Source organism: Trachurus trachurus (genome assembly GCF_905171665.1).
Source record: "Trachurus trachurus genome assembly, chromosome: 7".
Taxonomy (NCBI): domain Eukaryota; kingdom Metazoa; phylum Chordata; class Actinopteri; order Carangiformes; family Carangidae; genus Trachurus; species Trachurus trachurus.
The window spans coordinates 34,758,284-34,785,772 of record NC_139901.1 but is presented as its reverse complement, the minus strand read 5'-3'; the positions used below and the strand labels follow the sequence as shown (position 1 = coordinate 34,785,772).

The 27,489-nt window shown below is 43.6% G+C and overlaps 1 protein-coding gene and 1 long non-coding RNA gene across 2 annotated transcripts in view; one reads left to right on the top strand and one right to left on the bottom strand.

The window, feature by feature from the left end:
• Window positions 1-27,489, bottom strand: part of LOC310988711 — a 531,702-nt gene that overhangs the window by 106,539 nt on the left and 397,674 nt on the right. The window lies entirely within an intron of this gene.
• Window positions 21,989-22,549, top strand: LOC310988279 (uncharacterized protein). Its single transcript, XM_083974811.1, has 2 exons — window positions 21,989-22,029; window positions 22,099-22,549. Exon 2 carries the CDS (start codon window positions 22,135-22,137, stop codon window positions 22,537-22,539), a length of 405 nt encoding a protein of 134 aa, XP_083830937.1. The 5' UTR covers window positions 21,989-22,029; window positions 22,099-22,134; the 3' UTR covers window positions 22,540-22,549.

Below are 27,489 nucleotides of genomic sequence, written 5' to 3'. Positions count from 1 at the left end.
GACCAATAGGATGACAGAGCTCTGACTCGTTTACACGTCGACCAATAGGACGACAGAGCTCTGACTAGTTTACACGTCGACCAATAGGACGACAGAGCTCTGACTCATTTACACATCGACCAATAGGACGACAGAGCTCTGACTCGTCGTTTTTACACATCGACCAATAGGACGACAGAGCTCTGACTCGTCGTTTTTACACATCGACCAATAGGACGACAGAGCTCTGACTCGTTTACACATCGACCAATAGGACGACAGAGCTCTGACTCGTTTACACATCGACCAATAGGACGACAGAGCTCTGACTCGTTTACACATCGACCAATAGGACGACAGAGCTCTCGACCAATAGGACGAATCTCCTTGTTGTTTACAACTACTTCCTGGTAGAAAACCAGCATGAGAACAACGGACGAGAGTTTTGCTCTAATTTTTCACTATATCACCGTTTAGACTAATCTGATGTTTGTAAAGTTTATAAAACCAATGATTGGACAAACATTACTATTTACGTGTGCACATTTTTGTAATTAGTCATGGTTATCATAGATTAGCCGGGCTAACGGTTAGCTACCTGTTTAACTTTAATAACTCAGTGACTCAATAAACGCTCCATGAACAAATATTTTCTCCAGCGGATATCTGAGTTCCAACATGACTGAGCTAACTGGAGTAGTTTCATGTCGTGTCCCACAACGGGAGGGTTTTAACAGCTGACGTCCTGCTGTTAGCTTAGCTACCGCTGTTAGCTTAGCTACCGCCATTAGCTTAGCTACCGTTAGCTGTCCCTGTCAGCTGAGCCACTGATGCTTTCTAGACACTGTGATTCCCCCAAACTGAATAAATACAACACATAGCAACACAAAACACACACACAGAAATAGTGATGTTTCTTCAATCATTTCAGATTTGTCTAAACGGTGATAGGGCGTGAAAAATATGATATATAGCTAAACTCTCGTTCGTTACTATTGATCTCATTCAAATTACAGCTGGTTTTCTACCAGGAAGTAGAATGTAAACAACAAGGAGATTTGGTCTATAGGACGACAGAGCTCTGACTCGTCAGTTCCTAACCTTCGTCCTCCTCCTCCTCTTCTTCTTCCTCCTCCTCTTCCTCCTCTTCCTCCTCCTCCTCCTCTTGTCTCCGGCCTGTTGGATGGAAACGAGGGAGAAGAGGAAAAGAAGGAGTGGTGGGAAAAAGAGGAGAAGAGACAGTGATGTGATTCTCCAGGTTCAGACTTTGGCTCGACAGAAGTTTCCTCTGAACGAACGAGTGAACGAATGAACGAATGAACCGCTGAGAGAAGGAGAGAAGAGAAAACATTTGGAACAAGGAGGAACTGTTCTCTCTCTCTCTGTCTGTTTTCTCCTCCTCCTCTTTTATTCCCTCTCAGGCCCCCACTCGCTGTAATTTTCTCTTCTTCTTTTTCTTCTGTTTTTCTTCTTTCCCACGACTTCCATTCCTCCCTCTTGTTTTGTTCTTTGTAATTTTCTAAAACTTCATCTCATTCTGTCATCTTTCTATTTTCAACCAAAACTCATTTTTCATCATGTCTTTTCTTTTCCTTTCCCCCTCTCCTCCTTTCATCCATTCCTCCTCTTTCATTTCATCCCACCCTTTTCCCCTGCAGTTTCCTCTTCTTTGCCTCATTTACACTTTATCATCTTCATCTATCATCTTTCTCTCTCTGTCTCTCCTTCCTTCAGTTTTCATCCTCTCTTCCTCAGACTTCTGTCCCACTTTTCCTCTTTTTCTCTTCTCCAGCTGTTTGTCCCACTTTCTGCAAAAACTTTCTTCTTTTTCCCCAATTACATCTCTTCATCCCCCCTTCCCTTCCCTCCCTCCTCCTCCTCCTCCCTTTGTCTGACTTGCAACTTTTTTTTTATGAACGTTTCCATGAGATTCAATTATCTCTCGGTTTCACAACAGAAAGTTTTACACGATTTAACTGAGCTGTAAAAACCAAGCTGGGGACTGTGTGTGGTACAGAGAGTGTGTGTGTGTGTGTGTGTGTTTTCCTACACAGGGTCATGTTCTAAGTGTGTGTGTGTGTGTGTGTGTGTGCGTGTGCGTGTGCGTGTGCGTGTGCGTGTGTGTGTGTGTGTGTGTGTGTGTTAGTGAAAGGGGTTTTAACAGTGTGTGTGTGTGAGTTGCTGAGGTAACTGACTGGAATGTGAACAACGAGGAGGAAACTCCTGTGGAAGTTTGGGATGTTCGGAAAGGGTGTGTGGGCCTCTGTGTGTGTGTGTGTGTGTGTGTGTGTGTGTGTGTGTGTGTGTGTGTGTGTGTGTGTGTGTGTGTGTGTGTGTGTGTGTGTGTGTGTGTTAGAGAGAGGAAGAGGTGTATATTTTTGTGGGAACACCTCACCCTCTGCTTGTTACTCTGACTGGAAAAGATAACACGAGCCTGGATTCCCCTTTTCCCAGCTGGAAGTGAACACACGTGAGCTCGCTGTGTGTGTGTGTGTGTGTGTAATTGTGTGTGTGTGTGTGTGTTTGAGAGCTGTAACCAGGTGTCCAATCACTGTTGCCATGGTGATGAAATATCAGCTTCTGTACACAAGTGACATCGCACCTGTAGATACATGAGGAGAAGTTGGATTCAGTTTTTCAGCAAACAGTCAGGATTAATACGTCATAATCCCTAGTAACCAATCCCGTTGAACTTGTTTTGCATCTCATTTGTTGTTCGCTGTGATGTGATCTAGATGTTCTATCATGTTGTCATGTCTCTGTAGAACCATAAACACCTCACTGCCCTTTGTATCAGTCGCTGTAGCTGTTGCTTTCAGCATTCAATTCAATTAAGAACTTGTTCTTAATTGATTTCGCCTGGTTAAATAAAGGTTAAATAAAAAAATTCACACGCATTTTCCTCATGGAAATGCTCTTTCTAGGAATTCTCACATCTTCCGGCATTTTTTGCAGTCCAACTAGTCCTGTATACTTCCTGCTATTTCAACAATTAAAACATCAAATTGTGCAGCTTCTTCTGGACATTCATTTTTTTAATAATCTTTATATACTTTTTTTTTCAAATATTAAACTTTTTCCGATTTTTTTGTCCCATAGGAAATGCATTGAACGGTTCTCAAAATGTCAGGACAGAACACACCTGTTCAATGCACCTGAGACCAAGAGAAACACCTCACCGCTCTTTGTATCAGTCGCTGTAGCAACCAGAACCGGGTCAGCAGGTGGCAGCTCTATCACCACCACTAACCTGTGTGAACTGAAGTCTCCCTCTCTGCCCATATTTGGACTGGCTGGGTTTAGGGGGCGGGGCCTCGTGCTGCCAGCTGTTGTGATGTCATCACGGCCACGAGGCTCAGAGCAGGTGAGACAGCTGCTGACAAACTGACCCGGAGTCAGTTACACCTGTGTTAACATGCGTCTCAGTGTCCACGTTGAGATCCAATCACATGTTTGCACTGGTAAATCAAAATAGAAACAAGAAAATAAATAGTAGAAGAAGAGAAAACTGTAGCGTCATCCTCACTCCATCCACGAGTCTCCACAACGTCTCCATGACAACGTCTCCACAGCTTCTGACGCTGACCCTCATTCCTACATTTCCTCTCTTTGTCCATTTCTTCTGCTAGTTCAGCATGGCTTCAGCTCTGGCTTTCAGCATTCACACACATTTTCCTTATAATGCTCTTTCTAGTAATTCTCACATCTTCCGGCAGTTTTTGCAGTCCGACTAGTCCTGTATACTTTCTGCTACTTCAACAATTAAAACATCAAGTTGTGCAGCTTCGTCTGGACATTCATTTTTAAAAAACGTTTTATACTTTTTTTCAAATATTAAACTTTTTCAGATTTTTTTGTCCCATAGGAAATGCATTGGAACGGTCCTCAAAATGTCAGAACAGGACACACCTGTTGAATGCACCTTAGCAACGCGGTGGCGGTGGGTGGTCCCGAGTCATGACTCATTTGCCTCCTCATGAATATTCATAGAATCTAGATTTTTCGATGAGGAAGAAATAGTAGACGTGTTTTTAGCCTATTTGGGAGCTTTTTTAAAGAACTTTTTTTTGTGGGGAAGGAATTTTAATCAAAAAATAGTCATAACAGAGTATTTTTTACTAATTTTAAAATGCCTCTTTAGGGGGATTTTAACTTTTGGTAAATTTAGGAGAAATCTACTGACGAAAGAGACAAAATGAAGTAAAATAAAAACCTTGATGTGGATTTTCTACCATTTCTTTCGACTTTTCTGAAAGAATACATAGGCCTGTAACAATACACCAAAGTCACGATTTGATTCAATTCGAATTTTTTAAGATTAAAAAACAGATTTTGGTAGCAAAATAGTCGACCAAGCACTGGTTGACCAAAATCTCATTGGTCCGTTGGTCGAGTTTTGTCAAAAGCGACTTTTTCAGATGTTGTTACTCCGATGTTGACTCCGACGTGGAAGCACGTATCACCGCTGTTTTCAATGATTGGAATGGGTGTGTCGCGGTTCTGCCTTTTCGTTTTAAATTTTCTTTTGTACCCACCTCCATCAAACTTTTGAATTGCTCTGTAGATTGTGTACGCTGAGGCCTGGGAGGTGTGCAATAACTCAATGCTCGTTTGTTTGTTTACTTTTTAATCTTTTGAACCCGTAACTGGGTGTGTCATGAGTGTGTGTGTACATGTCAACTGTCATTTATGTATTTTATGTATATTAAGGCAGCTTTTTTTACCATGCACTGAGTCCACAACAAATTTCCCCTGTGGGACATTAAAGTTTATTCTATTCTATTCTATTCATTGGCGACACTGGTTCGTGTCTTAGAGTGTCGCGGTTTCGGTTTCGACACGTGTATCGTTTCAGGTCTAAGAATACATGTTCAGGAAGAAAAATAGCACAAAATTTCAAAATTGATCAGTGCATGAAACAACAATGTTGTGTCTCAGACAGCAGACACAAACTCAGACAACATCATAATCATTTAAATGGAGCCAGTATTCAAACTGAGTGGGGGATTGATCAGTGATTGATCTGTGATTGATCTGAGATTGATCTGAGATTGATCTGAGATTGATCTGTGATTGATCCAGTGAGCGTGTCTGTCAGTGATGAGAGTGAGGAACAGACGGAGCAGATGAACATGGAGACGAAGACGGAGGAGAAAAACTCCAGAGAGAAAGAAAGAAAGAGAGGAATTTATTCCTCCATGTGTTTCAGAGGGAGAAGGAGAGAGAGAGGGATTTTCCCGTCTCTTTCTGTCTCAGTGTGTTTTATTGGCCACATGTGGTTGAGATGTCAGATCAGCCACCACAACTACACACTGACTCTCTCTGTGTGTGTGTGTGTGTGTGTGTGTGTGTGTGTGTGTGTGTGTGTGTGTGTGTGTGTGTGTGTGTGTGTGTGTGTGTGTGTGTGTGTGTGTGTGTGTGTGTGTGTGAGTGTAGCTGCGGTCGTCCATGTGTGTGTGATTTCACAGACTCTGATCTGAGTTGACAGCTGGTTTACACTGTAAATGTGTTTGTTTGTGAGTTTGTGCAACTCACAACTTCTCTTGTGTGTAACACACTGTAAATTGTGTATATGTTGTGTGTGTGTGTGTGTGTGTGTCCTGTATATATATGTATGTTTTCTTTCACTCTCTCTCCTCATGACTGTGACTTGTCATCATGATGAATGTGTTTTAATTAAGGTTCCTGTGTGAAGATCATGGAGACACACACACACACACACACACACACACACACACACACACACACACACACACACACACGCACACGTAATAATATCAGAAGATAAGATCATAAAATAAGATAAAACTTAACACAGACTGATGTGTTGATAGTAAAACATGTATTTCTTGATGTAAATGTGGTGGTTTGTGTCCGTAGGCTCCAGAGCCCCGAGGCAGCGCTGCTCTTCTGTCCAATACACACAGGAAGCTTCACTTTACATTCACACTAACTAATGCTACTGATACAGCTGTTAGATTTCATCACTGAGACCAACATTTATCTCCTAGAAATACTTTAACCAGCCGGTGGTAAACCTCTAAAAACCTGCGGGTAAGTTAATTAGCGATGGTTTTCTCCCCCGGGATGATGACGGAGGTTGGCCGGCCGAGCAGCTCTGCAGACCGGCTGCTGTCTCTGTGATGTCCCGGTCGCTGCAGAGCTTCACTTCTCTGAAAAACATCGGAGCAAACTTCTAAACAGCCGTCGTTTGGATCAACTGGCCGTAGATTTGTGATCTAAACTGTTACTTTCTCACATGAAAACATATTAAAACTTAATAAAGTGACGTAATAACAGCGCTAGAGCAGGAAATAAAACAGCTTTTCGTTTTACAGCTACCGCTGCCGGTTGCTGCAAGATGCATTCTGGGAAACTTGTCATACCCCTCTGTTTGAAGTGTCCCTCTGAAAAATCTTGGTTTGAATGGCCAGATAAGCCCACCACTTCCCCCTACCCTACACGCCAAACAGAAGGATAGGGGTAAGTGGTAGGGCTATCTGGTGAGCTGGGAAGACGGTGTTAGCGGCGGATGCTAACCGCTACCGCTAGCCGAAGTTAGCATCGAGCTAGCTCACTACAATGGCCCTAATACTTGTTACCAGTGTCGGTGACGGTGGGGAATCGGTCCGCGGCTCCAGCACTCAGACTGTTTTTATTTTTCTTTGTTGTCATGACAACTGCTGCTGCTGAGAGAGAGAGAGAGACGTGCTAGCACTCGTTAGCATCAGAGACAGCTAGTGCAGCTAGCAGCCCTGAGCTACTACTCTGCTGCACGTAGCTTCACCTGAGCTCCGTTATTGGCTGGAGAGAAAACACAGACTCTCTCTCCATAGATATACAAAACAGAGCAAAAGACCAGAATACAGGCAGACACAGCCCCCACCACACAGGACTAGAAGCCCAGAGGTGATGATTAAGACGGATTTCATTTGTACAAGTCTAGTGTTTGAACACAAAACTCCAGACCCAACCTTTAATAAACATGGTTTAAACAGACTTCAGAGGTCTCCACCATCGTCTGAACTCTCCCTGCTCCTGCTCTGGATGGACCAGATGATGTCATGGAGGGAGTGGGGGGGTGGAGGGTCTTTCTCTCCTTCTCCTCTCTGCTGCAGGAAGTCAGCCTCTCTCTCTCCATGCCTCCACTGCTTCCTGTTTCCTGTCTCTACAGGAAGTCGCTGTGCGCTCACTTCCTGTCCGAGTTGCTGCTGCTGCTGCTGACAGAGAGCAGAGGTTCACTGGACCGGACTGGACCGCCGTTACTGAGACTCAGCGAGGTCACGGGAAAGAAAAACCCCACCGAGACCTCCTCAGAGAAACAGTAGAAACCAGTAGACAACAGTTACAACCAACAGCAGAAAGGTTTAAAACAGAGTGAGAGACAGAAGAGAGTCGTTGTGAGTCCTGTTGGGAGGAAGCTGAGTTGAGTCTCTTTCCACTACTGACAGCAAGTAGGTGTTGACCTCTGACCTCTGACCCTGAGCAGCGCTGTCTTTACTTTTAATAGACACCAGGACCTGACACACACTGACACATTACTGACCACAGAGTCTTTCTCTCTCTCCCTCCCCCTCGTTTCCTCTGCTTCTTTCACTCTTTGTCTTTTCTCTCTTCTGTTGCTCATCGTTTCTTTCTTCAGTTACACGGTTTCATCATAACAGGAACATGACACAAACATTATGTCAGTGTCATAACGTTGATTCGGTTTTTGTAGGGTTAGGATTAGGGGTAACCAAAAGTTTATCTAAGAAAGTTGTCTTTTATCTAATTGATCTTAAAGGTATAGTTCAACATTTAGTCAAACTGGCCCATCACCATAATCCCTATAGTCATAGCAGTAGGTTCGTTACCTTTAATTGTCGGTGCAAGCTGTTTTTAGAACGGCGGAGCAGAGCCGTGAGCTGCTCAGAGCTACACTACGGAGGCTCATTATGGGATTTCTTGGTTTCCCTCATCAAACTCATCAAATACACAATCCAACAACTCCACAACACAACGCTCTGGTGGACAAGTTGTGAGCTGCACATTCACCACGCTATGAGATAATAACACAACGTTACCACACAGAGTTGTTTTAGAGGGAAATACAGAGACTGTTGATGAAAAACTGTCCCTGAAGGCAACGTGCATCAGTGGTTTTACATGAATTTACCTCTAAAACAACTCTGTGTGGTAACGTTGTGTTGTTATCTCATAGCGTGGTGAATGTGCAGCTCACGGCTCTGCTCCACCGTTCTAAAAACAGCTTGCACCGACAAAGGTAACGAACCTACTGCTACGACTATAGGGATTATGGTGATGGACCAAATTTACAAAATGTTTAACTATTCTTTTAAATACAAAGAACTCTGACTCTCTCTGACTCCCCCTTACCCTCCCCTCTCTCTCGCTCTCATGTCCCACTCTCCGTTTTTCCCTTTTCTTTTCTTTCCTTTGCTCCGTCCTTCCCTCTCTTCCCTCAGCTCCCTCAGCTCCTCCCTCCTCACTGGGAGCCAAGGTGTGGGTGTTAAACCTCTGCGGCTGCTGGTTTGGTGGCCTTGGCTTTGAAGGGCTTGTGGGTTGTGGGTTCAGATCCCGGGCAGGCCTGACCACTAACCTTGACTGGTGGAGCCCATCTATCACCGTGGAAACAGTCAAAGCAGCCAATCAGGGAGCCACAATCTGAGTCAGCAGGAATCCAGAGAAGAGACGATTTAGAAGAGAAGAGAAGATTTATTCTATTTCTAGTCATTTGTCTCAAAGTGTTTGAGCCTGAGACAAATGTTTCAGACAGAAGAAGGGGGAAGGTGTGGCAGAACGTGACGGAGAGTAAAAGAGGAAAAAATCAAACCCAGACGTATTTGTTAGAAAAGAGAAAGTCATGACAACACAGGAAAACATGTCTGAATGAGAACAACCAGAGAAAAGTATAGAAAAGGAAAAAAAGACTAAGAAATGGGAAAAAGTGAAACAATGGGAGATTAAAGATACTAAAGGTCAGAGAATATCTGACATGTTGGCTCAGGTCTGGGTTTACAACAGGGTTTAAACATTTTGTTTAAGGTTGGGTTGAGGTTTTGGTCAGTGTGTAATTTGTTTTACTAAAACACACCCTGATTCACACGCTCCAAAATGTTTCATGTTGAAATAAAGTCAGAACAGAAAACAAAGAAGTTTCAGACGCTCAGATTTCTCCGAATATTCACCCAACACCAGGTTGAAGCTCCACCACTGTGTCCTGTTTCCTCTCTCAGGTAGAAAACTGATCCTGCAGCTGTTTATTGGATGGACGGTCCAGGTGGGCGGGGCTTTGAGCTAGTTACTGTTATTTTGTGACATCACAAAGTTCAGGAAGTCCTGACAGCTCTTTTTAAGGCTGATTTTCTGTGTCTTCTGTGGACGGAGGCTTTGACACTTCAAGAGTATTAATGTAGACCCTAAAGCTGATCTATAGACCGAATCTCCTTGTTGTTTACATTCTACTTCCTGGTAGAAAACCAGCACGTAATTTGAATGAGAACAGTAGTAACGAACGAGAGTTTAGCTATAGCCTATCCTATATCATATTTTTCACGCCCTGTCACCGTTTAGAAAAATCTGAAATGATTGAAGAAACATTACTATTTCTGTGTGTGTGTTTTGTGTTGCCACAGTGTCTAGAAAGCAACAGTGGCTCAGCTGACAGGGACAGCTAACACAGTAGCTAGGCTAACGGCAGCAAAGCTAAAGTTAAACAGGTAGCTAACCTTTAGCCCAGCTAATCTATGATAACCATGACTAATTACAAAAACATGCACACAGAAATAGTAATGTTTGTCCAATCATTGGTTTTATAAACTTTACAAACATCAGATTAGTCTAAACGGTGATATAGTGACATGAAAAATGAGATAAATATAGTGAAACTCTCGTCCGTCACTATTGTTCTCATGCTGGTTTTCTACCAGGAAGTAGTAAACAACAAGGAGATTCGTTCTATAGGATAATCAATAAAGACTTCAACTGTGCCTCAATTCCAATACTTCCATACTTACACTAGTATATAGTGTGTCAAAACTCAGTGTAGGCTACTGTAAGAACCTGGATGGGTCAATCTGTGTCTGGACTACATAGCAGAATATAATATATATTTAATATGTAAATGAATGTACCAGTAGGACAATGTTTTCCACCAGTAAGAGGAGCCAGGTGGCCACACAAGCAAAAACAGAACAGTAAGTTGTTCATTATCACTGATTGAAATATCAAACAGAACAAGTCTGTAGACGTGTTGAAGGGCGACAGTAGCGTCCAAATAAGAAGACGTTGGCGACCGTTGTGATGGTTAGTTCCAGTCAGTTGAGTGAACTGATGGAAGGATTCGAATGGAGATTTGGAGCTTTAGAAATCTCCCTCAGTCCTCGACGAGTCCTTTAATCCTGTTGTGTCCTGTTCTTATGTTTCACAGACGACTGAGAAATGGTTTAAAACGTCTAGAAAACCGTGGGAAAAGCAGCAAATAAGAGAGAAATCAGACCCAAAATGAGAGACGGTGGCCTGCGAGGACACATGAGGACATTTTTAGGGACTGCCGGCTCCCCATGGTCTCCAGCGTCTATTTTTAACCCGGTGACAAAAGTAGCGAAGCTATTTGGGGCCCAACGGCTCCAAAAACTGTCCTGTTATAATTGAGGCCATTTATCTGGTTTTCCTAAACCTACATGCATGTCTAAACACCGGGTTCATGAGCGCAGCGCTGATGTGGAAATCTCCTAAAATTAAACAGAATTTCAGCCCTTTTTTATATATTTGTCTGTTGTTGGTTTTGTCCGCAGCGTTGTCACTATAACAGGCACTGACGCCGCGTGGGAGTGTGTGTGTGTGTGTGTGTGTGGCGTGGTGACCCAGCATGATGTTGCTGTAGAGCGATCTGGGCACATGGCTGCCAGCAGACGAGGAGAAGAAACCGAGGGAAAAACGACAAAGACTGAGAAAGTGATGGAAGAGACAGGAAGAAAGAGGAGAGAAATTAATGGTGAGAGAAAAAATGAAAAAGGAGAAACATGAAAAGAAAGAGAGGGAGGGAGTTTCAGAGAACGAGGGTTAACAAGAAGGAATAAAAAAATATAACTATCTGTGAGTTCTTTCTCTCATTTTATCAGTTTAAATTATTTTATTGTAAAATTCAGTTTCACACTTTCCCTCTGTTTTATTTGGTACAAACATATTTTTGTGATTATAAAACAAAAAAACCCCATCTCAGAGTAGTTTTCCATCTCCTCTCTCTTTCCCTCAGCTTCTCTCTGGAGCTCTGGTAGCAACAGGTCGGTGTCGGCCAATCAGGAGAGAGGAGGAGGCTCTGAGCCTCTCCTCTGATTGGCTGACTGCTTTCTAAGGTGATCCAATAAAAACAGAGCAGATTTGAGAATAAAACACTCAGAGAAACCAAATCCTGCAAGTTTTTGTTATTGTTGGATGGTGGGTCCAGGTGGTGGTGAGGGGGCGGGGCTTAGTTGTGACATCACAAAGTGACAGGAAGTCCTGACGGCTGGTTTTAAGGCTCAGTTTCTGAATACAGGCTGTGTGACTTTCTCTGATACTTTCACAGTATTAATATAGAACCTAGAGCTGCTTTATAATCACACTACACATGGACATCGACCTTTATACTGTATGGAGCTTTAAAGGGATACGCCAACATTTTTTTTTCGTGTCTTGCCTCACTCCCGAGTCCATGACCAGCAGATAGACACCATCCTTTCAACTGTGCGTGCAGTAACAAGGGAGATAGAGCTGATCGCTGTAATTAGCTTAGCTCAAACACTGGAAGTGTATGGGTAGTGTTAGCCTGCCTCCTACCTAAAGTCGCTTTTTTAGCTTAGCTCAAACGCTGGAAGTGTATAGGTAGTGTTAGCCTGCCTCCACCTAAAGTCGCTAATTAGCTTAGCTCAGACACTGGAAGTGTATGGGTAGTGTTAGCCTGCCTCCACCTAAAGTCGCTAATTAGCTTAGCTCAAACGCTGGAAGTGTATGGGTAGTGTTAGCCTGCCTCTTACCCGGGTCAGAAGCTGATTTCATTTCAGCTCTAAACTGTCAAACACAGAGATGGAGAACAGAGGAGGACGGAGACAGAGCGAGCGTCTCTTCTGCTCCTTCTTGTTATTGTTTTTCTGCTGCGTTCAGTTTTCCCCTTCTCAGGTTTCCCCCCTCACTACATTTCCCAACATATCATTGGCCTTGTGTGTGTGTGTGTGTGTGTCTGGAGCCATGGGATGAAGTGTGTGGTTACCCACTGGTGTGACCAGGGACACAGGGGCACCTCTCTCTCTCTCTCTCTCTCTCTCTCTCTCTCTGTCTCTCTCTCTGTCATGTCTCACATCAGAGAACAGAAAAGCTTCATATTTAACCAGTTCTCTCCTGGTGAACTCATATAGAGCTGTTTCTGAAAGAGGGAGGAGACTGTCCACAGGGGGCGGAGCTCTGAGCTCACCTGGTTGTTTTCACTGCTTCGTTTCTTTCATTTCTCTTTTGGACTCAAAATCAGAATTCAAACAGATTTAAACTACATGAGCTGTGTAAAACTTTACTACAGCAACATCAGGGAGAAAACATTCAGAGGTGAAACAACAGAAGACAGGAGGAGCTGATCTGATTAAAGGTAGGGTCTGGAGTTTTTCCCGTTGCAGTTTGTAAACCAAACATTGAAACTTGGCGACTCTCCTCTGGGGCTAAGCTACGTAGCCTCCTGCTCCAGACAGCAGCCGTTGTCATGACAACAAAGGAGAGGAAATCCAGTCTGAGTGAAGCTCTGGAGCCGTGGACCGACAGCCGACCGTCACCAACACCGGGAGCCTCCAGTGTTATGTTGTTAGGTCGTTGTGGTGAGCTGGGAAGACGGTGTTAGCGGCGGATGCTAACCGCTACCGCTAGCCGAAGTTAGTGTGGCAAGGTGAAGAGGGCCCGGGCGGGGATTGAACCCACACCTCCCGGGTAAGAGTCATGCGTGCTTGCCAGTCACCCAAAGGGACATCCCCTTGGCCAAGTAGCCAGGGCACATGATCAATTGGAGGCATAGTGACAGGAACCTCAACTGTCACATTAGCATCGAGCTAGCTCACCACAACGGCCCTAATACTTGTTACCAGTGTCAGTGACGGTGGGGAATCGGTCCGTGGCTCCAGAGCCTCACTCAGACTGGATTTATTTTTCTTTGTTGTCATGACAACTGCTGCTGCTGAGAGAGAGAGACGTGCTAGCTGCTAGCACTCGTTAGCATCAGAGACAGCTAGCGCAGCTAGCAGCCCTGAGCTACTACTCTGCTGCACGTAGCTTCACCTGAGCTCCGTCATTGGCTGGAGAGAAAACACCGACTCTCTAGCTCCACTCAGAAACGTCCACATGCAACAAAACCTGAACAAAACAGAGCAAAAGTTTCCTGTTCACCGTCTCTCCCTGAGGAACCTTCACTGCTACAGACCTTCACCTTAAAGTTCAACTCATCCACCCTCTTCTTCACATCTCCTCCATGACGCCGTCGACAATGAGCCTTTCTCAGTAGCCGCTGAAGAAAAGTCACAGGTGAAATAAATAAAAGAGAAGAGAGTCGACCACAGTCTGGGTCAAACCCAATGTGCAGACTTAACTCGCAGGCGGCCATCTTGGGTCGGTCCACTCGCTCTGAGGTGTGGGGGTCCAGTCATCTGCACTAAAAAACTTGAACAAATAGAGCTATTACTTTAACTATTTGCCTAATGTTACCTTGACATGCCATGCTGTGGGACACAAGCCTCAATTTCAAATAATAGGCTATCCATGTTATGACGTTCTCTTGAAATTATTTTACGCACAGGCAAATGCCCACATCACCACAGGCGGTGCTTTACAGTCAGGAATTTTCTCAACAGGTCTAACTTGTAAAAAAAAAAAAAAAGAGCTTATAAAAAATCACACAAATCTTCCTATTATTCAAAGACTGGCACGGCGACCTATTAATAGACAGTATGCTCAGCTCAGCTGTGCAGCAAACCTCAATTTTCCATAAGAAGCCAGGGGTAATAAGTCTGCTTCACCTTGAACTGAGCTGCTGTCCAAACACTTGTGCATCCCATCCCTGACCTGTCGCTGGACGTCCCACACTACTCTCCGCTCGCTCCCTGCGCTCTCCTCTTCTTCTGAACCTCCCTGCTGTCAGCGGGCTGATGCCAGGGTCCAGCCTGTTGCTCCGGCCAGTGTTGCCCACAGTTTCAAATAAATTACGTCCGCCACGAATACATTTTTCGGCAATATCGTTCCGTTCATTCATCTCCGCATAACGCTCTTTCGCCGTTATTGGCACGCACGCACGCGCGCGCGCACACACACACACACGTGCGCGCGCGCGCACAGAAACAGACAGAGAGGGGGGAGAGAGGAAAGGACGAGCGCGGTAAAAGCGAAACTATACAAGGCCCGGTCAGTGCGTCAACTGCAACAGATCTCCGACTCTTTCAAATGACTTTAAATCTTAATAAACAACATAGATTTATGGGGATTTGTTCTGTAAATTAATATATACATATTATATTTTTTTTTTAACATTTTTTTTTATGAGAGGTACCGGATCTGCCCAAATAAGTACCGGAACACAGGGAGGTCAAAATTAAGAGGTGCCGGATCTTGTTCCGGCAGGATCCGGCTCAAATTAACCACTGTCCATAACTGCATTTCTGACGTTCATAACAAACCAAACTGTTTGAAAATCAATCAAACACTGAACAAGTTCTGGTTATTTCAGTAGAACATGCACCAGGCTTAATGCAGAGCTGCAGACTGACTCTAACTTACAGTTCTGGCAACACAAGCAGAACATTTGGTGGCGCAGACTGTAAATCAACCTGCAAACCAAATATTCACATGTTTCATTCATGATCCTCACACACATTGACCCGACACCTGTAAAGACAGTTACAGATTATTTGACTTGTCCCTTCCACTTTTCATCAGTGTTAAAAAAACAAACAAAAAAACTGCAAATGTAGCTACTGGTTGCACATGTGAACCAACAGAACAGACTTAATCTGAAAACTTCCCTCTGAGTTCGGCTGCTTCAAGTTCACTTTTCAAGTTCACTTTTATTTCTATAGCACAGTTAAAAGACCTGTGACAGTCGTCCAAAGAGCTTCACAGAGCAGAGACAAAAACAACAACAATGCATGTGCAAGAAACAAGATGACATGCTGCATACCATCACACATTCTCACACACAGATGTATGTACATATACATATACGGACATATGCGCATACATATACATACGCAAATGCAAACGTGCACAGCCACAGTAGTCATAGACAACAGTGCACATAGATATTTAAACAAAACTAGCCAGGATTAGAAGTCCTTATGGATCCGAAGGCCAAGGAGAAAAGGTGCGTTTTTAAACCTCTCCATGCTTCAGTTTCAGCCTCATTGTACAAATGTACAAAAGTAGAAATCTACAACAGTACAGCAGTACGAATGCTGATGGAAATCATGACTTCCTCCTTTTCAAATGCTCCGAGCTCAGAATCGAGCGTTTAGTTTCCTGTTCCTTCACAAATTGAATGCAACAATGCGAGTGAAGCTTCTGCAGACGTCTCTCTTCTGTTCCTGTTGAGTCACCGGCTGCAGCTGCAACTCAGCTTTCTTTCCCCACACGGTGTTCAAGGATTCAAACCAGCAACCCTCCACGCACCGAGCCGTCCAACCCTCAAACCACCAGGACTGCAGCTGTTAATGAGCAGGTCTGAGACCAGCAGAGCCGCCGGCCATGGACCGAAGCCTCAGCCGCTCCACAGCTCCACAGCTTCCAGGTTTCTGACACTGACGAGTTCATCAGGTTGGTTTCTGCTGCAGCAGCAAACGGGTCAGGGGTTTAAGGGTTAATATGTCAGAAACTGTAATTAAGAGCTCTTTATTCTAATTCTTATGGACATTTAATATCCAACCAGATGATGAACAAACACACTGCAAAAACTCAACATCTTACCAAGAATATTTGTCTTATTTCTAGTCAAAACAAATCTAATTCTACGTAAAATAAGACACATCACATTTAAAAAGCAGCTTGTTTTTAGAAACTTTTTACTTCTTTCAAGCAGATTTTCACTTGAAATAAGTAGAAAAATCTGATAGTGGAGCAAGTTTTTCTTCCTTATTAGGTACAAACACAAAAAACTTGCTTTCACTGGCAGATTTTTCTACTTATTTCAAGTGAAAATTAGTTTGAAACAAGTGAAAATGATCTAAAAACAAGTTAATTTGTAGGTGATGAGTCTTATTTTAAGTGGAAAGAGATTAGTTTTGACTAGAAATGAGACATTTTGATAAGAAATAAGACAAATATTCTTGGAAAGATTTAGAGTTTTTGCAGTAAGAACCTGCTCAGACTGGAACTGGAGTCTGATAAACATCTGGATTCATAACTAAAGAGCATCATTCTGCAGAAGCTTCAAATATAAAATAAAAATAAATAATATGAAATCTGTAATTTCCCAGCTTGGGATCAATAAAGTATAGTATCTATCTATCTATCTAAAACTGGTTTTAATTGGATTAAAATGAGTTTCATTAACAAAGATTCGTCACTGTACATTTCTTCATTTTCTACAGCAGCTCTGATGATGATCCTTTGTGTACGAATCATTTCCTGTTTTTCGCCGAGCTGTGATGTCCTCGCACACACACACACACACACACACACACACACACACACACACACACACACACACACACACACACACACACACACACACACACACACACACACACAGTAGTAAACAGCAGTGACGTCAGGTTGGTGTGTGAAGAAGAGGAGTCATGGTTGAGGTCAAGGTATCTCTGTCTGACACACACACACACACACACACACACACACACACACACACAGAGGAAGGAAGAGGGAGGAAATTATTCATTCATCTATTTTCTCTCTGTGTTTCTCACTTTGTCAGATTTTCTTTCTCTATTTAAAGACTGAAAATGTTTCACAGACTTTTGGGTTTTATTTATTTTACTTCTGATTGAACGTCTTTGTTTCTTGGACCCTGTGTTGTGTGTTGTGTTGTGTGTTGTGTTGTTGTGTTGTGTTGTTGTGTCTCTCGGGTCGAGTCGTGGTTGTGATTGTGTGGTCAGCTGCTGCTTCTTCTGGCTTCACATGAACAACAATAAAAACTTTGGCTCTGGTGTGTGAAGCAGAGACCAGAACCAAACAGCAGCTGCACACAGAGATCCATCAACTGTGTGTGTGTGTGTGTGTGTGTGTGTGTGTGTGTGTGTGTGTGTGTGTGTGTGTAGCTCATCACACCTGATTTCATTTATGTGCAGAGGAGAAGTGAAGAAGCCTCCAGATGTTGTGACCTCGCTCCGATCCAGCAGCCTGATGGGAAACTCAGCTCATCGTCGACTTATTTAAAAGGGATAGTTCAACATTTTGTCAAATTGTCCCATCACCATAATCCCTATAGTCATAGCAGTAGGTTCGTTACCTTTAATTGTCGGTGCAAGCTGTTTTTAGAACGGCGGAGCAGAGCCGTGAGCTGCTCATTATGGGATTTCTTGGTTTCCCTCATCAAACTCATCAAATACACAATCCAACAACTCCACAACGCTCTGGTGGACAAGTTGTGACCTGCACATTCACCACGCTATGAGATAATAACACAACGTTACCACACAGAGTTGTTTTAGAGGGAAATTCATGCAAAACCGCTGATGCACGTTGCCTTCAGGGACAGTTTTTCATCATCAGTCTCTGTATTTCCCTCTAAAACAACTCTGTGTGGTAACGTTGTGTTATTATCTCATAGTGTGGTGAATGTGCAGCTCACAACTTGTCCACCAGAGCGTTGTGGAGTTGTTGGATTGTGTATTTGATGAGTTTGATGAGGGAAACCAAGAAATCCCAAGATGAGCCTCCGTAGCGTAGCTCTGAGCAGCTCACGGCTCTGCTCCGCCGTTCTAAAAACAGCTTGCACCGACAATTAAAGGTAACGAACCTACTGCTATGACTATAGGGATTATGGTGATGGGACAATTTGACTAAATGTTGAACAATCCCTTTAAGTCACTGGTTCATCAGCTTCCTGCCTGTCGCTGAACTGGGTCAGAACCTGAGTCCAGATTCAGATCCCATCAGACAGATAAGTCTCAACCCCGACTCTGTTGTAACTATGGGATGGAGGGATGGAGGAGCGGTGTGGAGTTGAGCTCACACTGCAAAAACTCAACATCTTACCAAGAATATTTGTCTTATTTCTAGTCAAAATAAATCTCATTCTACTTAAAATAAGACTCATCACATTAAAAGCAGCTTGTTTTTAGACACTTTTTACTTCTTTCAAGCAGATTTTCACTTGAAATAAGTAGAAAAATCTGATAGTGGAGCAAGTTTTTCTTTCTTATTACAAGCACAAAAAACTTACTTTCACTGGGAGATTTTTCTACTTATTTCAAGTGAAAATGAGTTTGAAACAAGTGAAAATGATCTAAAAACAAGTTCATTTTTAGGTGATGAGTCTTATTTTAAGTGGAAAGAGTTTAGTTTTGACTAGAAATGAGACATTTTGACAAGAAAAAGGACAAATGTTCTTGGAGAGATGTAAGATAAGATAAGATAAGATAAGATAAGATGTGTATGTAGAGTTTTTGCAGTGCAGGACGACGTGTCGACATCGAGGCTGCATGAGGAAGCACCTGCTGTCAGTGAGTCACCAGCTGAGACGTCTGAGGAACCAGAAGCTGCAGCTCCACCGCTGATCTGGAAACTGTCGGGTCCAAAACACGTTCAGGAGGAAAACTACTACATGACAGATTCTACTTCTGGCCTTTCAACAGGCAGGAGTGGAAAACAAAGAGTGAAAAACAGTTTAATGTCACTGCTTGTCTGTCTGTTGTGGACATAAGTATCTCAATAATTGTGTGTGGATTTTGTTTTTAGGAGGTTTCTGTCCACATCGGCATAACAGCAACTTTCTTTTGTCAAAAATGGGAGTGCATTGCTTTCTGTGGGGGGAAACCGCATTTCCAACATCCCACCAGTCTGACATACAGTAGGCCTCTAATTGTCTAAATGGAAAAACTTAATTTTCTATCAAACCTATGGTCCTATGGTCGGAATTACGGTATTTTTTTCATTTTTTAAACATCCTGCCGTTCCGACAAATCCTTTAATAGTGTACTTTTTCCCCAAAAGGTTTCCCACTGGTTGGGTTTAGGCAATGAAGAAAGGAGCTGGTTAAGTTTAGTAAAAAGCTAGAGGTAAACAGGCCAGATAGATAGATAGATAGATAGATAGATAGATAGATAGATAGATAGATAGATAGATAGATAGATAGATAGATAGATAGATAGATAGATAGATAGATAGATAGATAGATAGATAGATAGATAGATAGATAGATAGATAGATAGATAGATAGATAGATAGATAGATAGATAGATAGATAGATCATCAATGCAACACAGTATTATAGTCAGTATAACTGTTGTAATGTACATAACTTTGCATGATAATATATGTTTTTGATATTCATATTTACATTCCCATTTGATATTTGATGCAACACTTTGAGCAAATTTCAACCTCTTTTTTTTAACCCCTAATCAGACAACGTATCCTCCTTGCTACATAAACAAACATGGTTAAAAACAGTTCTTCATCAAAATATTTTTGTTTTATGAATTAATATTCATGTTTTATTGAGTTTTTATTGTTTCATTGAAAGTAAATACGATGACTAGTAATAACTTTAGCCTAGCTGTGACCTACAGGATGATAAAGAGGATTAAAAACCAAACCAGCCTCACATTCAGTAAAGTAAGAAACCTGTTAGGTTCCCAGCTGCTCCGGTCTCAGCGCAGCCACACAGTCTGGACTCGCTCCAGATGTTTTCAGGCTCATTTCACTCCTCCAGACGTTAAATGACATAAACACTGTTTGGTTTGGACTTAAACGTCTTTAAGCTTCAATCAACTGGTATTTTATTTTACTCAGGTTTTGGTGGAAGCCAGAAGAGCAGAGACAGAGATCCAGGTTTTTATTGCTGCTTTACTTTCCAGAAGCCAAAGATCCAGCAGAGACCGAGACCGAGAGACCGAGACCGAGACCGAGTCCTACTGTACACAGGCTGCAGTGGAGTAGGCTATTATAAATACAACAACACAGTTTGTCAGAGATACAGAGAGAAAGTCCACCAGCAGGAAGAGAAAGTCCAGTAATGGGACTGTAATGGTAAAAACAGTAATGGGGCGTTCACACTGAACGCGACAGATGCAAATACAATCGCTTGTATCTCGCTGCTTGATCATTTTGGACTATTCGTGTCATTCGCACCGTCGCACTTGTTGCGCTTGACGCTCCGCCCGTTCATGTTTGAACCAGTATTTCTTACGAAGAGGAATAGAAAGTGGAAGAGAAAGAGGAGGAGGTGGAAGAATAGAAAGATAGAGATAGATAGAGATAGAGAATACTTTATTCATCCCTAGCAGGGAAATTCACGTTAGTCCAGTAGCTCATACAACAATGACAAAAAAGATGAACACAAAAATACATTTTAACAAGTGTTATATAAAACGATTGCAGCAGGAACAAATGATCTCTTAAATCTTTCAGTTCTGCAGGTCAGGGAGATGAGCCTTTTGCTTCGGCTGCTCCTCTGACCTGAGAGGGTTTTGTGTAGAGGGTGTTGGGGGTCACCCAGGATGGTCTTCAACTTACACCCCATCCTCCACTTAACCACAGCCTCTACCAGCTCCGCTCCCTCCCCCATCACAGAGCTACATTTTTTGATGAGCCTGTCTAATCTGTTCCTGTCCCTGACCTTGATGTTGTTACCCCAGCAGACAATAGCAAAGAATGTAACACTTGCAATGACAGACTGATAAAACATACGCAGCATTACATTACATACATCAAAAGACCTGAGTCTTCTTAAAAAGAAGAGCCTGCTTTGTGTCCTTTTGTACACATAATTTGTGTGTACGGACCAGTCCAGCCTGTCATCAAGGTGTACTCCAAGGTACTTGTATGACTGAACCCTCTCAATGTCCACCCCATCCACAGTCACAGGCCGTAAGGATCTGTTGGACCTGCCAAAGTCAATAATCATTTCTTTCGTCTTTGATGTATTAAGCAACAAGTTGTTGTTGTTGCACCAGACTGTGAACGCCCCCACCAGGTCCCTGTATTCATCTTCCTGTCCCTTCTTCACACATGCCACTATGGCCGTGTCGTCAGAGTACTTCTGAACATGGCAAGATTCAGATGTGGATGTGAAATCTGCAGTGAAAAGTGTGAAGAGGTAAGGTGAGAGCACAGTACCTTGTGGTACTCCTACACTGCTCACCACTGTGTCTGACATGCAATTCCCCAGCCTCACATACTGTGGCCGCTCTGTAAGATAGTTATAGACCCACAAGATGATGGTTGGATCTACACCCACCTTCTCCAGCTTTCCTCTCAGAATACTAGGTTGAATTGTGTCAAAGGCACTGGAAAAGTCTAGAAACAGCAGTCTCACATATCGCCCAGGTTCATCCAGGTAAGAGTAAATCCGATGCAACATGTAGATGATTGCATCGTCCACCCCAATGTTCTCCCGGTATGCAAACTGCAAGGGGTCCACAGAATGCTGCACTTGAGGTCGAAGGTGGCGAAGTAGTAGTCTCTCCAGAGTCTTCATAATATGAGAAGTCAGGGCTACTGGTCTGTAGTCACTGATTCCTGCTGGCCTCGCCACTTTGGGAACCGGCACCAGGCACGAGGTCTTCCAGAGAAGAGGGATCCTACATGACTGCAGGCTCAGGTTGAAGATGGTACGGAGAGGCACAGCCAGCTGGGCAGCACAGTCCTTAAGGAGTCTAGCTGAAACACCATCAGGGCCAGCCGACTTGCCAGGACGCAGTCTCCTCAGTTCTGCCGACACTTCCTCCAGGGAGAGTAGAGTGTCACCGCCATATGGAGCAGGACCGCCAGGTGGAGCAGGACCACCGGAAACAGGACCGCCGGATGGAGCAGGACCGACAGGAGGAGCAGGACCGCCGGAAGCAGGACCGCCGGAAGCAGGACTGCCAGGTGGAACAGGACCGCCGGCTGGAGCAGGACCACCGGATGGAGCAGGACCGCTGGAAGCAGGACCGCCAGGTAGAGCAGGACCGCCGGCTGGAGAAGGACCACCGGATGGAGCAGGACCGCTGGAAGCAGGACCACCAGATGGAGCAGGACCGCCGGAAACAGGACCGCCAGGAGGAGCAGGACCGCCGGCTGGAGCAGGACCACCGGATGGAGCAGGACCGCTGGAAGCAGGACCGCCAGGTAGAGCAGGACCGCCGGATGGAGAAGGACCACCGGATGGAGCAGGACCGCTGGAAGCAGGACCACCAGATGGAGCAGGACCGCCGGAAACAGGACCGCCAGGAGGAGCAGGACCGCCGGCTGGAGCAGGACCACCGGATGGAGCAGGACCGCCAGGAGGAGCAGGACCGCCGGATGGAGCAGGGCTGCCAGGTAGAGCAGGACTGCCAGGAGGAGCAGGACCGCCGGAAGCAGGACCGCCAGGAGGAGCAGGACCGCCAGGAGGAGTAGGACCGCCAGGAGGAGCAGGACCGCCAGGTGGAGCAGGACCGCCAGGAGGAGCAGGACCGCCAGGTAGAGCAGGACCGCCAGGAGGAGCAGGACCGCCAGGAGGAGCAGAACCACCAGGTAGAGCAGGACCGCCAGGAGGGCCAGGAGGAGCAGGACCGCTGGAAGCAGGACCGCTGGAAGCAGGACCGCCTGATGGAGCAGGACCGCTGGAAGCAGGACCGCCGGATGGAGCAGGACCTCCAGGTAGAGCAGGACCGCCGGAAACAGGACCGCCAGATGGAGCAGGACCGCCAAGTGGTGATGGTGAGGGAGAAGAGGCTATGTTAAACCTGTTGTAAAACTGGTTAAACTCATTTGCCAGGTCAACATCTCCCTCAGGCTGCCTATTTCTCTCCTTGTATCCAGTGATGGTCCTCATTCCTCTCCAGACCTCCCTGATGTTATTATTTTGTAGTTTGCTCTCCAGCTTTTTCTTGTAGTCTCTCTTTGCTTGCCTTAGTCTCACTTTCAGTTCCTGCTGTGCTGTCTTAATCAAGACTGAGTCACCAATCTTAAAAGCCTCCTTCTTATTATTTAGGAAGCTTTTGATGTCACTTGTGATCCACGGTTTATTGTTAGTGAAGCAACGAACTGTTCTGACCGGCAACACCACATCCCTGCAGAAGTTTATATAGTCAGTGACACACTCTGCCATCTCATCAATGTCAGTGGATGTGTTGTTAGGTGTCTGCGAGTGTAGCAGAACATTCCAGTCTGTAGACTCAAAGCAGTCCCTCAGAGCCTCAGTAGCCTCAGGTGTCCACTTCCTTACTGTGAGTGTAGTTGCAGGTTCCCTCTGCACACAGGGTTTGTAACAGGTCTGCAGACAAACCAGGTTGTGATCTGACCTTCCCAGTGGTGGCAAGGCAGTGGCTCTGTAAGCTTCTTTTACATTGGCATACAGCAAGTCAAGGGTTTTGTTTTTTCTGGTAGCACATTTAACAAACTGTGTGAATCCAGTCAGGTGGGAGGAGAGGATAACATGGTTGAAGTCACCTGATATTATAATAAGTGCCTCAGGATGTTTTGTCTGTATCCTAGCAACCATTTCATGCAGTATTTCACATGGAACATCAGCTGTTGCCTTGGGAGGGATGTACACAAGTATTGTTATGATATGACTGAATTCTCTTGGTACATAATATGGCCGCATTCCAACAGCCAATAATTCAATATCTGGACAACACATCTTCTCTTTGACAGTAATATGTGCAGGATTACACCATCTCTGGTTCACAAATAAGGCCAGACCTCCTCCTTTTTTCTTGCCACTTGCCTTAGCATCTCTGTCTGACCGTATGAGAGTGAAGCCAGGTACATCCACAATGGAGTCAGTGATGTTTTGATTCAACCAGGTCTCAGTAAAACACATCAGGCTGCACTCACGGTAAACTTTCTGAGTCTTCACCAATATCTCCAGCTCATCACTCTTGTTGGTCAGAGAGTTGACATTCCCCATGATGACAGACGGCAGAATGGGCTTGTATTTCCACTTCCTTGCCTTTAAACCTGCACCAGCACGGCAACCACGAAAACGCCTCTTCAACTCAGCCGGAATAGTGTGATACACCCCAGATTTTCTCCACTTCAACGAAAAAAGCTCTTCACTTGAGAAAACTCTTCTCTTCACAGAAGAAATATCCATCAGTAATTGAAAAAATATGATAAAATACAACAAAAACAGAGTAAGAAACTCAGAGCTACCAGACTTTGCTGCTCCCAGTTGAAGCGCATTCTAGAAAGAGGACATGGATTAGTCCGTTTTATACTGGTTTATACTGGTCTATACCGGTTTTTATCGGTTTACACTGATTTATTCTGGTTTATACCGGTTTACACTAGTTTATTCCAGTTTACACTGGTTTATACTGGTTTATTCCGGTTTACATTGGTTTATACTGGTTTATTCCGGTTTACATTGGTTTATACTGGTTTATTCCGGTTTACACTGGTTTATTCCGATTTACACTGGTTTATTCCGGTTTATTCCGATTTACACTGGTTTATTCCGGTTTATACTGGTTTATTCCGATTTACACTGGTTTATTCCGGTTTACACTGGTTTATACTGGTTTATTCCGGTTTACATTGGTTTATACTGGTTTTTTTCGGTTTACACTGGTTTATTCCGGTTTACACTGGTTTATACTGGTTTATTCCGGTTTACACCGGTTTATTCCGGTTTACACTGGTTTATACTGGTGTATTCCGATTTACACTGGTTTATTCCGGTTTATTCCGATTTACACTGGTTTATTCCGGTTTACACTGGTTTATACTGGTTTATTCCGATTTACACTGATTTATTCCGGTTTACACTGTTTATTCCGATTTACACTGGTTTATACCGGTTTACACCAGTTTATTCCATTTTACACTGGTTTATACTGGTTTATTCCGGTTTACATTGGTTTATACTGGTTTATTCCGGTTTACACCGGGTTATTCCGGTTTACACTTGTTTATACTGGGTTATTCCGGTTTACACCGGTTTATTCCGGTTTACACTGGTTTATACTGGTGTATTCCGATTTGCACTGGTTTAGTCCGGTTTATTCCGATTTACACTGGTTTATTCCGGTTTACACTGGTTTATACTGGTTTATTCCGATTTACACTGATTTATTCCGGTTTACACTGTTTTATTCCGATTTACACTGGTTTATACCGGTTTACACCAGTTTATTCCATTTTACACTGGTTTATACTGGTTTATTCCGGTTTACATTGGTTTATACTGGTTTATTCCGGTTTACACCGGTTTATTCCTGTTTACACTTGTTTATACTGGTTTATTCCGGTTTACATTGGTTTATACTGGTTTATTCCGGTTTACACTGGTTTATACTGGTGTATTCCGATTTACACTGGTTTATTCCGGTTTATTCCGATTTACACTGGTTTATTCCGGTTTACACTGGTTTATACTGGTTTATTCCGATTTACACTGATTTATTCCGGTTTACACAGTTTTATTCCGATTTACACTGGTTTATACCGGTTTACACCAGTTTATTCCATTTTACACTGGTTTATACTGGTTTATTCCGGTTTACATTGGTTTATACTGGTTATTCCGGTTTACACCGGTTTATTCCGGTTTACACTTGTTTATACTGGTTTATTCCGGTTTACATTGGTTTATACTGGTTTATTCCGGTTTACACTGGTTTATACTGGTTTATTCCGGTTTACATTGGTTTATACTGGTTTATTCCGATTTACACTGGTTTATTCCGGTTTACACTTGTTTATACTGGTTTATTCCGGTTTATTCCGATTGACACTGGTTTATTCCGGTTTACACTGGTTTATACTGGTTTATTCCGATTTACACTGGTTTATTCCGGTTTACACTGGTTTATACTGGTTTATTCCGGTTTACACTGGTTTATACTGGTTTATTCCAGTTTACACTGGTTTATTCCGGTTTACACTGGTTCCTACTGGTATACTAAAACAAGGACCAACGTTACCTTTCCCACTATTGCACATATGTCTGGTGTTTTGTTTTACTGCTCCTACTTGTATTCTGTGTCTTTCAAACTGTTTGTGAAGCACTTAGTGAGTGTTACATGAATGATCTACCATGGTTTGTGTTGTGTCTTATTGTGAGTTTCCCTGTGTCTTCTTGTCTTATGTCACGTCCTCCATGTGTCCCCTGATTATTTCAGTTGTTTCCTGTTTTATTTTGAAGTCTGTGTCCTACTCCTGTCTTCCTGTCAAGTTTCCCGCCTGTTTTATTTCCTAATGTGTCTCACCTGTGTCGATGTCTCCACCTGAACCTTGTTTCTCCTTGGGCATTTAACCCCGGTGTGTGTTCCCATCGTCTGTGTTGTGTTCCCTGTTGTGCATATATTTACAATGTCAGTCAGAGCAAACTCACTGACACTACATGGTGCACATAAAACAATAGGAGACCAAGAAGAACACACTAATAAATCTGGTCCACAGTGTAAGTCGGCTACACAGAATAAATAGATAAACACATTATTGAATAGCACACAATCAATTGTAATTGTATTATCATTATTATAATTCCTCCCACTGACACATTTGTCAGATCGAGATGCTACAGGTTCAGATTTCCAGTGTTGAGCAGATGACAGAGTTGATATAACAGATAGAGAGTTACATATCCAGTTTCACCTCAGCAGTTTTTCTGCAGCTGGAAAACTGTTTTTTGTTTTTCCAAACTGCTGAACAGCTGTTTTTTCTGAGTGTTGGAGGTTGATTTGAACGTTCAGTATCGTGCAGCTGAAGCATCAGAGGAAACTCAGGGCCATGACATCATCAGTCAAATTAAAATTGAAACGTAAAGAAGTGTTGAGCCGTGTAGTTGAGTGTGACGGGACGGTGTCGTCAGAGTTCATCCAAACCAAACACAGATTCACACATCAAACCTCGGTGACATTCCCAGTCCACCGCTCCGTGTTGGGATCGTTGGGTCAGAGGTGGGATGTTGTTGCCATGGGAGGACGGGACAGAGAGGGGGGGTAAGAGAAGGAAGTGGAGAACAGGACAGATAGAGGAGGAGGAGAAGAGAGGAGGATGGGGGGGGGAACCTCCTGTTCTCAGACCCAAACATCCTGCAGGAGGGAAACCCCCGAGTAACAGGTGCTACACACACACACACACACACACACACACACACACACACACACACACACACACACACACACACACACACACACACGTTGAAGTCCGACGTCTCTTCCCGACGCAGTGAGAGCAGATTAAACTAATTAAACTAATCTTTTTTATTGTTTGGTTTACAACACTTTACAATAAGGGTCCCTTTAGTACATTATTAAGCATTAATATATAAACTATGTGTTAATTAATGCTGAGTAATGCATACATAATGATAACTAATTATTTAATCATTTATTAACTAACTTTGAGTCGTAA